Here is a 13,501-nt window from a genome sequence, read left to right as displayed (position 1 = left end):
CCGGAACACACAGAGGCAGGTGATGCTGCCCCTGGGAACACTGAACTCTGGCTCAGGAGCTGCAGCCAGGCTGGGTCAGAGGCCCCTGTGCTGCTGGGGACTGGAACAGAGGGTTTTTCCCCGGATTAAACGCCCTGGAAAAGCTCTGGGAAAGAGCAGAGGAAGGAGGGCAGGCCCCGCTCCACGGCACTGCCAGCGCGTGGCGAGGGCAGAACACAAACCCCAAACACTCTGCTGCAAAAGGAGAAGAGCCCAGCCTCGCTCTCCTCCCTCAGCGAAGCACATTAAAAGATTAATGAGGGAGATGTGATCTGCGGGAAAAAGGCACAGGGATTTCCATTAAGCGCTGCCTAAGCCCGGGCAGATCAGCAATCCCAGCAGTAATAAAGCAGCTCCCTGTGATCCTCACAACACACTCCGAAGCCTTCGAGCAGGCACAAGATTAAAGAAATGACTTCCATAAAGCACAATCTGCTCCCCTTCCTGGACTTGGCTCAGCCACGCAGTCAATCAGGGCAGAATATTTTCTCCTGCTAAAAGGAAACTTTTACGGTGACGCTTCCTTGCAAAAACGAGACTTTTTAGCGATAACAAAATCCAGTTTCCTGTGATCTGGCTCTGCAGAGCAGTGGCTGCGGGCTGGGGGTGTAAAGCTCTTCTCAAGCCTGCCTAGGCTTAGCTCAGTCCTTCCTGGCCGGAGAGAGTCCCTCTGCAGGACCTGGAGGTCACACCCTGCTCATCCCTCCGCTCTGCAGCCCAAACTCCAGACGTTCCAACAGCTCCAGGGAAAAGTTGCATTCCTGGCATGGAGCAAACTCCATCATTTTGGTTTGCCCAAAACCTTTGGACAAGGTTTTCTTGTCCTTGGAAGAGCAAGAAATCCACCCGGAGATGGTTCCAGGCAGGTCCACCCCTGGAAACATTCCAGGTTGGACAGGGCTGGGACACATGTGCCAGGGGCTGGAATTGGTGACCTTCCAGATCCCTCCTCGTCCTCGCCCATTCCATGCCTGGATCCTGCCCCAAGTGTTCCCAGTGCATCCCCTCCCCCTGGGGCTGGGGGTTTAAGGAGCCCTTCTCCCACATCCCAGCCCCTGTCCCACATCCCAGCCCCTGTCCCATATCCCAGCCCCTGTCCCACATCCCTGTCCCACATTCCAGCCCCTGTCCCACATCCCAGCCCCTGTCCCATATCCCAGCCCCTGTCCCACATCCCTGTCCCACATCCCAGCCCCTGTCCCATATCCCAGCCCCTGTCCCACCTCCCGGGAACTTTGGGCATTGTCCCCAAACGGGGACAGCAGAGCCCGTGGCTGATGTGGGGCAGAGGGAAATCTCTCATTTCCCAGGTCCATTGAGCAGCCCAGTGTCCTTATCCCTGTGAATAATCAACAATTCCGGCAGCTCCCGCTCCCCTCATCTCCTGATGGAAGGGGAAGCATTCAATTAGCAAACAGAGGCGCTAAGAGGGTGATTAACCAGAGCTCAGGAAATAATAAACCCATTTAACGAGCGAGGGCTTGCTCATCCTGCCATTTGAGCTACTCTTGTTCTTTGCAGGCAGGAGAGCTCCGGTCGGTGCTGTCATCCGGGGAGGTCTGGGCTCCCCTGGGACCATCCCAAAGCTGTTCCTGGATATTCCCAATCCCTGCTGGGCTCCTGGGAATGGTTCCATGCCAAGACAAATGAAATTCGCCCCCCCGCCAGTGCCACCCCTGCCATGGCAGGGACACCTCCCACTGTCCCAGGCTGCTCCAAGCCCCAGTGTCCAACTTGGCCTTGGGCACTGCCAGGGATCCAGGGGCAGCCACAGCAAATCTGGGAATTCCATCCCAGCCCCTCCCCACCCTCCCAGGGAACAATTCCCGCGCAAAATCCCATCTAAATCTATCCACTGTCAGCTTAAAGCCATTCCCTGTGTCCTGTCCCTCCAGCCCTTGTCCCAGGTCTCTCTCCATCTTTTTCCTGTGGCTCCTCCAGGCCCTGTGAGGCCACACTGAGCTCACCCCAAACTTCTCCTCTCCAGGTGAGCACCCCCAGCTCTCCCAGCAGAGCTGCTCCGTCCTCTGATCATTTGGTGCCTCCTCTGGATTCTCTCCAGCAGCTCCAGGTCCCTCCTGTGCTGGAGATCCCAGGGCTGGAGGCAGAATTCCGGGTGCTTCTCCAGCAGTGTTGGAAGGAGACGGCTTTGCTGAACAGCCAGGCAGGTTTGGAACAAAAATCTACCTTTTTTTTTATCCCCTGACATAAATTATCAGCTATAACACATAATTGTGGGCAGAGAGAGAAACGGTGGAGAGAGAGGAAGGGAAACAAAAGTTAAACGAGTTAAACTGTAAACACAAACAGGTTTTAAAAAAGAGAAGTGTGAAGCAAATGAACCAAAACTGCCTTAAACACTGGGGAGAGTGGAGAATGGAGTCCAGGAATGAGAGTGGAAAAACAGGAGCTGCAGTTCGGAAGGACACCCACGGAGCAGAATACAAAGAGGTCAGGAAAGTGGAGTCAAGGGTGATCCCAGCCCGGCGGGATTTGTGCTCAGGGCTGGGCTCACCCCACTGCCGAGCTCTTGGGCCCACGGACCTGTTCTGGGCAAAAGCAAACCAAGAAAAGCTGTGGGGGTGTTTCCTTCACGCCTGGGCATGGACGGGGAGACGATGCAGGGAGCCCAGAGAGGGAATGCTGGGTTCCCATCCCAGCCTCAGCCACAACCCCGGGTCCTGCTGCCCCTCCCAGAGCTCCTCACACATCCCTGGGGGGTTCTCTCTGCCTGAACCCCGGTGGCTGTGGCTGCCCTGGGGCCTCCCTGCGTGGGGACGGCTTTGGGATGGGCTGTGGGACACAGGGAGCTGCTGCAGGATCAGGGCACAGCCCCACGGGTGCTTTGGCACTGTTGGGCAGCGCCAGCTGAAGGTGGCTCAGTCCATCGTTACTTGGTAAATCTGGGAGGGATGTCACTGCATCCAAACGTTCCTGGGATTTAGGGATCCCACTGGGTACAAACCCAGCACGGGGCTGGGCTGGTTCCCTTCCCAGCCCATTCCATAAAATCCACGCGTTTAGCACAGCCAGAATAAAGGCCTGTTTGTAGAAACAGGAATAAAAGCCACGTGCCAAAACATCTGCTGGTGTCACCACTGTCACAGGGCTCTCTCTGGGCTCTCTGCTGGCACTCTGCATCATCTCCCCTGCCACGCCCAGGGGGCGAAGCAAACATCCCCACAGCTTTTCTTGGTTTGCTTTCGCCCAGGATCTCCCCTCGGGCAAAACTTTTCTCCAAGCAGAGGACAAGCGTGGAATACCTAAAGACACAGCGAAGCTGAGGGGAAAGTGTTGCCCACTGATGCTGGACCCCAGTCCTGGAGTCACCGCTGCCAATGAACGGAACAAATTCCAGAAAAACCTGCCTCATGCAGCTCATGGAAGCAGTCAGCAGGACAGCCCTGCTCTTCATTTCTGCACTGCAATTTGTACTTTCCTTTGGTTTGTTTAAATTAAAATCCAAAGCAGATTTTTTTTCTTTTTTTTTTTTTTTTTTTCCAAAACCTGCCTGAAGCAAAGACTTTAATTTTTAAGCAGTTCACTGCTCTGCTTTCCCCAAAGCATCCCAGGGCAACGGAGTTCTTGGTGTAGCAATTTCAGAAGCTGACGTGGAGCAAACTCTCTCTGTTCACTGCCGAGGCCTCAGCAACAGAAAGCAGTGGCAGTGATTGGAAAGATTTACTCGTTTTTAATTAGCGAGAAGCCAAAAAACCACCGGTGCCTCACCTGGACTTCCCTGCTGTCAGTGCCAGAGAAGAGAGACCATCAGTTCTGCTGTGGTCAGACCTTTCCTGGCTCTCCAACCACAGCCACTGACTGAGCCCACAGCCACCCAGGGACTGCAACACCCAGAAACTCCCTTTATTCCCAGAAACTCCCTTTATTCCCAGAAACTCCCTTTATTCCCAGAAACTCCCTTTATTCCCAGAAACTCCCTTTATTTCCAGAAACTCCCTTTATTCCCAGAAACTCCCTTTATTTCCAGAAACTCCCTTTATTCACAGAAACTCCCTTTATTTCCAGAAACTCCCTTTATTCCCAGAAACTCCCTTTATTCCCAGAAACTCCCTTTATTTCCAGAAACTCCCTTTATTTCCAGGGCAGCAGCCCCTCATCCATTTTGTGACCATTTTGGGTCCACCTTGGGTGGTGTATCCTTCTGATGCCTTGGGAAGGCTGAGCTGGAACGGAGACTGGGCAGAGCTGGAGAATAAAGCAGAGATTTATTGAAAGGCCTTTAGGGTACACCTTGGGCAGGACAAGAGCCTGGCCAGGGTTACACCCAGGGTGGATCCAAAATGGTCACGAAATGGACACAAAATGGTCACAAAAATAGACACAAAATAGACCTCTGATCACCAGATCTTACATTTTCATAAGTTTTGGTCCCTTTGCACATTGGGGTTTAATTGTCCAGTTCCAGCTCCAGGCTGTGAGGTCCCATCCTCCTTGTCCCTCCCTCCAGCCCACCCTTGTTTGTGCTTTTGGGCCTGAGAGTTGTCCTTGGTGTGCAGCAGGAGAAGGATTTGTTTTGTGTCCCTGCTGTGTGCAGAGCTGAGTGACACTGACTGTGAGCTCAGAGCTGCACCCCTGGGCACCGCAGAACCTCAAATACAGGGAAGATAAAACTTCAGGCATCACTTAAAGGCCTTTTAATAAATCTCTGCTTCATTCTCCAGCTGTGCCCAGTCTCTGTTCCAGGTTCAGCCCTCCCAAGGCATCCCCACAGCCCCAGGGATGGGCGCTGCTCCCTGCACTCTGTGCTCATCCCCAGCTCTGGAATCTCCCTCAGCTCTGCAGGAAGAGGATTCCCCCTGTGTTTGTAACATCTCAGCTCCACTGGATATTTTGGGGAATACAGGAGCAGCTTTTGTTCTGCAATAAAACCATAAAAAACACTCGGCTGCAATTTGTGAGATCTGTGCAAGACGAGCCAGACACATCAACCTCCAGCCGACTGTGTCTGAATTATTAAATCAATATTTTATTCTTTTAGGAGGGAGAAAACATCACATCTGAGGGGAAAATTATTTTTAATACAAACAAAACACGGGCCTTGAAAGTCTCAGCCTACCGTGCCTACAATCACAGCCCCTCGGATGGAGAAGGTCTTTATTAAAAATGCTCTTTTAAGTTAAATATATTCTTGTTTTGCAGGCACTGCCTGTTCCAAGCAGAAGCACAGCTTTGCTGTGATTCCAGGGAAAGGCTTTTCCCTTCAAAGGAGAAAAAGGAGAAATGTATTGGGAAAAAAAAAAAAAAAAAAAGATATTTTGTTTCATGGGGTAAAGGGTGATCTAAGAACTGGCTGGTTTGGGATGGGAGGGAGCTCAAAGCCACTCCTGCCATGGCAGGGACACCTTCCCCTGGCCCAGGGTGTCCCTTGGACACTCCCAAGGATCCAGCGGCAGCCAGAGCTGCTCTGGGAATTTTGGTGGTTAATCCCCAGCTGGTGTCATTGGTTCAAAACCAATCATGGCCAAATGGATTCCAACAGGCAAATATGGGAAAATTCATTTGGAAAGATTTCAGTGAGTCCTCCCAGCTCACAAACTTCCCAGAAGAACTGGGGACTCCAGTGTCCTTGAGCAGCTGCCTGAAATGTGCACCTCAAACCAGCAGGAGAATTTACAAGCACAGTTGTTTTTTTTTTCCTCTCTAAAGAAATAACAAGCTGAGAAAGAAGAGTGTTCAGAGAATGTTCAGTGAACTGGGAAAGATTTCTTTGCCTTTTTTTAATCAAACCTTTCATTTTTACCAGCAGCTAACTCCGAAATGATCAGCTGCAGAAGGCACTGGGGGGAAGGAGATGATCTTTAAGGTCCCTTCCAAGCCAGACCGTTCAATGATATACCTTGAAAATTACCCTCAGAGTTAAAGACTGGCAAATGATTCACTTCTATTAAAGAAGGAGAAGGAAAATGGATGGGGTTGTGGTCTGCAGTGAAGGGGAGAGGACAGGATCAGCTCTGTAAAAAAAAAATAAAAAGAACAAAAACTAAAGCTTTGATTCTTTCCCAAAGCCAAACCCTGCAGAGCACCTGGGTAAGGAAATACAAGGGATCCAAAAGCAGCTGTGGGCTCCTCCCTCCCTCACAGGAGAGGAGGGGAAATAAGTTCAATTTCGAGCAATTTTGGCAAATGTTGAAGCATGCAGTCAGGGCTGAACCCCGTTCACTCTCTGAGAGGAACTTCTCACAAACTCCTGAAAGGCTCCAAGGTCTCTCTCTGCAGAAAGGGGAAAACTCCGTCCCCTTTCCAAGGAAAACCATCATTTCTGCATTCCCAGTTTCTCCCATTTCCCTTCCCAGTGTGGAGACTTCAAACACAACCACCCTGTCCACACCCTAAGACAAGCAAACTGAAGAAACCCACGGAAAACTGCCTGGAGCCAGGAGAGCTCCGGGAAAAGTGAATCCAGTGGGAAGAGCCAGGGGAGAGGCAACAATTCCCAGAGTCGCCAGCAGTGCCAGAGAAATGCAATGGATGGATATTCCATTGACTCTGGGAGCATAAATCAGCTGGAATTGCTCACAGCAGCAAACCCAAAGCAGCTCCTGCTGTGAGTCCAGGAGAGTCAATTCGGAGCCTCCTGGGAGCTTTGCCGTCATTTGTTTTCATTTCTCTGACTTCCCCTCATTTCTACTCGGGGTTAGCTCTCCCAGCAACAAGCACAACAATAGGGAAACCTTCTCCCAGGGCACTGGGATGAGAGCAATATTTACCAAAGGAAACCCAAGCCAAGAAATCAAAATAGGAAAAACTAAGTTAAAAAAAAAAAAAAAGAACAGTCACAAAGCACTTCAAAAAGAGAACCAAAATGGCTTTAACTCTTGCTCGACCACTAGAAAAATCTGTAGCCTTGTTGGGAGGCTGAAAAGCAGAGACAAAAACCATCCCGAACTCACCAAAACCTCCCCAAATCATCTTTTGCACATCTTCCCATTGCCCACGCTGTGCACAGTGTGTTCCTTAAGGATTTTGCATTTTACCTACGTAAAGAAAAGCCACACGACATTATCACCTTTGATTTTCCCTCCTATTTATCTCGGGTTCAGACCAATAAAATCCAGCCAAGGATGTCAGCACACAAATTGCTGTTCACATTTTCCCAGCAAAGTCATTATTAGCGTTTTATTGGCATGTGAAGCCAAAATGAACCAGCTCGAGCCCTGGGCAGCCCATTCCACCTTAATTTGGCTTTTAATTACAACTCTCCTAATTCCCAGCGTCTTGTCCTGGAGGAGGCAAACCCCGAGCTCCATCTGGGCTCATTCTCCTCCCCAGTGATCCAACCAACCCTAGATGAAGCTGCTCTCCATGTCCTGGCCTGGGTATTTGGGGAGGCTTCAGGGCTGTCTCTCAATCCTCTTGGTTGAACTGAAAACCATTAAAAACCATTAAGAACCATTAAAAACCATCAAAAACGTTCCACTCCTTGAAATGTTTTTCCGCCTTGAAAATTGAAAAAAAAGAAAAATGCAGATATTCAAAAGCTCCAGATATCCAAAATATCCAGCACACACCTAAATAAAAATTACTGTGAGGTAGGGAAAGTATCCCCCTCACTCCAAGGAAACAGAAATCTGTGGGTTTAAGGAGAAATGACTTAAAATTTATGTCTCCTGAGGAAAAAAAAAAATACAGTCAGAGCATCTTTGGAGCAGCACAAAGGCAGAGATGTCCTGAGGCTCCTCCAGCCACGACATCCTACCTTGTCCCCAATATCCTCAGATTTCCAATGGATCTCACTGGAATTTGCACACAAATCACGACTGGCAGGAGCCGCCTCTGGTTTTCCAGCTCTCCAGTAAAACTCACTAGCCCTGTAGTATTTTCCCCATTATTTCCTGGAATCCCAGAGTATCCTGAGCTGGAAGGGACCCACAAGCATCCAGTCCAACCCCTGGCCCTGCAAAGACACTCCAACAACCCCCAGCCCACCCCTGACTGCATTTTCCACTCGAGTTCTGGCAAAAAAAAACCCCAGAAAACCTCTTCAAAAAGTTTCACCCCTGAAATCCCCCTGGAAACAGGCTTGAAACGCTCCTTCATTACAAAAGTTAAATATTTATTTATACAAATACGGTGAGAAAAAAATCTCATGCAGACTCTTCACACACAGGAACAGAACCCGAATCCGACCTGGGGGATGGCTTCATCATGGAACTGGGGTGGGAAGGGCGGGGGCACCCCGGCCACGGGGAGCTCTGGGGCGGAGAGTTCTCCTACGGAACACGTGCCAAGATTTTCACACTCTTCACCAAGATTAAACAATTAATAGCTGATCACTACTACTCAGAGGACTGGACAGAGACGGATGAGCAGCGGGAGTGGGTCAGGCAGACCACCAGACCCCACACACTTGGTGGAAATGCAGAGTTGCCCAAAAGGTTGCTGGAGATCATTCCCCTAAAATGACGGAAATGCCTTGAGGTTGCTCTGGATGGCATCTGCTTCTGCTTAATTATAAATCTGCGTCGGAGCCGTAACTTGTGTATATTACAAGTCATTTGCATAATTAAAACAATTAAGGGATCGACACATCATGGCAATTAGAAATGCATCAAACCGGGGATGTCGTACAAAAAGAGAGCTTCAATATGAAACATTAATTCTTCGAGAACAAAATATCCTTCCCATTCCTGCAGAACAGCCTTCCCAAATCCTCTGGGCGCTCCCCAGGCTCCGTTCAGAGGCAGTTTTCCCTCGGGATCTCCCACTCCTTGGACCCCGAGCGTTTCACCCTTCCTTGGAATCCCTTTCCTGGGCCCGTGTCCTTATTGCCAGTTTGCAGCTGCTTTTATCTCATTTTCCGTAGCCTTATCCTGTTTTCTTTGTCCCTCTTCTTGAGGATAAGAATGAACTGGTTGAAGAAATGCTCCTGGTCCTTCTTCTTCTGCACGAGGCGGAAGCGCTGGTCCCGGCCGTACTTCTCCGCAAATTCCTTGAAGGTTGTCCTGTGGGAAAAAGAGATTTTGGGAGGCTGGGGGCTGTGCCAAGCCACCCCCAGGCTCCTGGACCCGCACCAAAAACCAGAGGATCTGGGAAGGTTTGACAGGAGCAGGGTGGAAGATCTGGGATGAGGGAAGGTGAGGCCACCCTGGGGCTTTGGGCACCTGGAGCAGCCTGCAATGAGCAGGGATTAAACTTTGGGATTTGGAAATGGATTGTTGGTCGGCAGGAGGCTGCCGAGCCATTCACCACCAGTGACAGGGAGTTTTTATTGGAACTCCTGCATATTTTGTATTTCCAAGGCGAGCACTCTCCTGGCAGGGTTCTCTACCTTCATTGCCTTTCAGGCTGCACGCCCAGCTCCTTTCCCCAAGGTGACTCTTTGCTTTTTTATTGGAAATATTTGGGATTTATTTCTCTCACCGTGGGCCTAAATCAAGGCAGGAAATGGAGCTTCCTCAGGGCTTTGGTGTCACAGTCAGCTGCCGAAACCCTTCAGGGGTGAAATGCTCCTGGCCTCAGGGCCAGCACAGCCTTTCCCTTGGGGACTGGGAATGTCAGTGCTGGAAGCAGAGTCTGGGTGGCACATCAGCCCAGAATATTCCTAATTTTGCTGTGAAATGTCTCTTGTAATTACAATTATTACAGCCCCACGTGCTGTTTGGATCCGTGTGCCCACGCAGGTCGTGCTGAATAATTATCCGCATATTTTATCAGAGAAAACAGTCGTTTCTTCATTCCAGCAATTTAACAATTTTTACAGCACAAACCCCCTTATTTTCATGTATTTCACAAATGAGGAAGTGCTGCCCTGAGCACTGCCACTGTGTGAGTCTGGATCCGTCACTTGGAAAACAAAGTTAAACATAAATTGTGCCTTGCACGCTGTATTTTAATTTAATCACAGAACTGTAGAGTCACAGAAGGGTTTGGGTTGGGAGAGAACTCACAGATCATCTCGTTCCAGCCCCCTGCCACGGGCAGGGACACATTCCATGAATTTAATGGTGCGGCATTAACAGGAACTTGGCGAAATTATATTTCTCTTCCACCCAACACCGAGGCTAAACACGATTTCTGAGTAATTACACCTGCATGTGTAATACAGATGAGACTGAACGCTGTGGTACTGATTTTCCATAAGTAATGTGTGTGCTGTAATCACAGCATATACAGGAATAGAAAATGAATGTGCTGTGCACAGTGTTGCACACTCTGAGGGAAACAGGGAGAAGGGAAGGGACAGAGGGAGGGAGAGATGGAATATTTCCTCTTCCAGGAATACAACCAAAAAAAAAAAAAAAAAAGGAAAACATTAGGGAAGAAATGCCATCCCAGCATTGGAACAGGGATCTTCCACTTGCTAGGAAGACTTCTGGGGGGAAAAACTGAGCCTAAATGACAAAGCCAAGCTTCCCAACCCTTCCTAAGGCAATGCCCACCTTGGGGATAACTTGGATTCTTCCAGAAGCTTCTTGAATTCTTCCTTGGCCAACAGCAACTTGTTCTTCTTCTCTTTGTATTCCTCCCTGACCCGGGTCTTGACAAACTGCTCGAAAATCTGGCCAAGGAAAGGACACGGGACAAGGAGTTACTGACAAAGCCTTTGGGAGCCTGCAGTCCTCACCTGCGCTCCCCACACGTCCAGGAGTTTTTATTCCATCCCCTCCAAGGACTGGCCCTCTGTCCCGGTGGTAATTGGGTGTTTAATTAAAGGGCAGCAGTGTTTATATTAATCCCAGACTGGTTTGGGTGGGAAGGACCTTAAATCCCAGCCAGTCCCACCCCTGCCATGGCGCATGGATTTTATCATCTCCAAGGATGATAAAATGATTCCATAATTCCAAGGAATGTGTCTTGATTGACTCCTCATGGTTCCAGGTGTTGTCCTTGCCCGTGCCCTGAAATCAATCCCAAACTCCCTGCTCAGGCTATTTAGCAGCACTTTCCATCCTGGCAGCTCCTCATACATTTTCATTCCCGTATTTCCTCATTATTTTGTTTCACTTTTTTTTTTTTTTTTCCTTAGGAAAGGAAGAATTGCAAAGGGAGTAAATGAAGATGTATGTGCCCAGTGCTCTAGTAAATACCTACAGGAAGCTCCCTGGAGAACCAGGGGACAATATGGAATAAGTTCTTTTTTCATCCTGTTTATTTTAAAAAAATGGACAATTCCATATTCGAAATGATTCCTTCTGCAGGATGACAAAAGACTTTTAAGGGAGAGAAATAACCACGGAACGGCAGCGTTCACCTTCTCCGCAAGATCCTGCATCTCTCCTGCATTTTGTGGACTCGTCTGCAGGCTTTGGTGAAAATGAAGGCCCAAGTTATCAAGGCAGCAGAACTCCACGTCCCTTTGGAGCTCCCCAGGAAAAGCCAAGCCCTGTGGAGAGCCCCCGGCCAGGCCCCGGGGCTCTGCCCAGTGGGGTCAGCACCAAATCCTGCCAGGCTCCTGGGAAACGTCCCACACAGTGAAAACCCAGCAGGGTCTCTCCAACATCACAATAATTCAGGGTAGAATTACGGCCATTCCCCTCCCTGCAGCCAGGTCTCCCAGGCTCAGGAGCTGTTCCTGCATCCCGAGGGACGGGAGCCTGTCCCCGTGATCAAACCTTGGAGCACCTGCTTGTCCAAGTGCTACATTATTAAGCACCAACTTAAGGAGGAGCCCTAAATTTTCCCCCTCCTCTTAGAATTTTGTGGAAACTTTGAAATGTCCAGATTGGTAGAACAGTTGCCTGTGAGCTAAGGCAATATGCTGTTGGCTGGAAAACTTTTAAAATTCTCTGTAACAAAGAGATCTTTGGCTGCTGCTGGCAGACGTGAGCTGTTGCCATCCCTCAATTGTGTAAAACCCTGTTATGAGACTGATGCTGCAAGAAAAGCTCGAGGAGCACCCAGCAGTGGTCCTGTCCCTGAAGACACCCCTGCACAGCTTTTATTCTTTTGTATAATTTGTTATTTTCACTTTAATTAAAACCTTTTTGCCTTCCCAAACAGCTCTGATCACGCCGTCTCGTTAATTTGTCATCAGCCTTTTCTGAGAGGCTGCTGGCAACCCTCAGAGCGTGATGCACCTTTGTGGGGCTAAAAACACTCTGGCCTCACACAGAAATTCACCCACTTACCTGTCTCCCTGAGTTTTTCAGCCTTCTGATGTTTGCATTTTTGTACCGGAGTTCTCAAGGCATCGTAACATAAACAAAAAGTGACGTTTTGAAAACTGTGCATTCCTTCCTGGGGGAAGGACAAATTGATGGACTTCCAGTTGGACCAGTGGGGTCAAAGAGGTGTCAACCTCACTGCCCAATCCCTGATCAAACTCCAAAAACTAAAGAAGTCGAAATCCCAAATAAACTTCCTTCTTTTTTTTTTGCTCTCACAACCTGACGGTGCGAGTGGGGCTCTTTTGTGTCCGTCTAGCGACACTCACCTGCTTCCTCTCCTCGGGGTTGAGCAGGAGGTAGCGCGGGTCGAACACGATCTTGTGCAGCTCCTTCTCCCAGGTGGAGAACGCAGACACCTGGGGGCACAGGGCTCATCAGGATGGGGAAGGAGCTGGTGTTCCCAGCAGTTCAGGGAGCTCAGGGACCCTGGGCAGGATTCCTGAGCTGGCTGAAGGTGGGTTTGAGTCTCTGGCAGAGCTCTGGTGGCCTCCCCGACACCACCAGGATTGATTTGTTACTCTGGGAGATGCTCGCTCCCCATCCGTGGTGGAAGGAACCTGCAGCAAGCAGGAAATGCCCGTTTCTGGTGCTGTTTGTGCAGCAGAGGCACCAATTCCCATGAGAGGAACAATTCCAACTCCAGAGCTGGAACTGTGACCCAGCTGAGGCACACAAGGAAAGCTGGCAGGGAACATCCGACGGCCACTGGGATGGGAATGTCACATCCTGCAGGAACGCTGTCAGCCTCAGGGAGTCATGGAATTGATGCCTTAAGTTTTAGCTTCCATGTATTTCAGATCCTGCGGTGCCCAGGGGTGCAGCTCTGAGCTCACAGTCAGTGTCACTCAGCTCTGCACACAGCAGGGACACAAAACAAATCCTTCTCCTGCTGCACACCGAGGACAACTCTCAGCCCAACTGCACAAACAAGGGTGGGCTGGAGGGAGGAACAAGGAGGATGGGACCTCACAGCCTGGAGCTGGGATTGGACAATTAAACCCCAATGTGCAAATGGACCCAAACTTATAGAAGTGTAAGACCTCGTGACCATCCCTCCATTTTGTGACCATTTCGTGACCATTTTGGGTCCACCCTGGGTGTAGCCCTGGCCAGGCTCTTGTCCTGCCCAAAGTGTACCCTAAAGGCCTTTTAATAAATCTTTATTTTATTCTCCAGCTCTGCCCAGTCTCTGTTCCAGCTCAGCCTTCTCAAGGCTGATCAGAACCATGGAGCACTTTGGGTTAGAAGGGACCTCAGAGGCCACCCAGATCCTGCCCAGGGCAGGAACAATTCCCATATTTCAGAACCTTCTGAACATCCCTGGTAATTTGTCG

The 13,501-nt window shown here is 49.8% G+C and overlaps 1 protein-coding gene across 1 annotated transcript in view; it reads right to left on the bottom strand.

The window, feature by feature from the left end:
* Positions 1-8,098: 8,098 nt before the first annotated feature.
* The window catches only part of TCERG1L (transcription elongation regulator 1 like), a 53,665-nt gene continuing 48,262 nt past the window's right edge, over positions 8,099-13,501 (bottom strand). Inside the window, exons 11-13 of the mRNA XM_066191573.1 lie at positions 12,434-12,523; positions 10,440-10,558; positions 8,099-9,002 (exon numbers count right to left, since the gene is read on the bottom strand). Coding sequence (XP_066047670.1) covers positions 8,846-9,002; positions 10,440-10,558; positions 12,434-12,523 — 366 coding nt within the window. The 3' untranslated portion in view covers positions 8,099-8,845. The remainder of the gene's footprint in view (positions 9,003-10,439; positions 10,559-12,433; positions 12,524-13,501) is intronic.

Source organism: Chamaea fasciata, unplaced genomic scaffold (genome assembly GCF_029207755.1).
Source record: "Chamaea fasciata isolate MVZ Bird 193981 ecotype frontalis unplaced genomic scaffold, bChaFas1.0.hap1 SCAF_9, whole genome shotgun sequence".
NCBI classification, from domain to species: Eukaryota; Metazoa; Chordata; class Aves; order Passeriformes; family Sylviidae; genus Chamaea; species Chamaea fasciata.
This window is presented reverse-complemented; position numbering and strand designations above follow the sequence as displayed.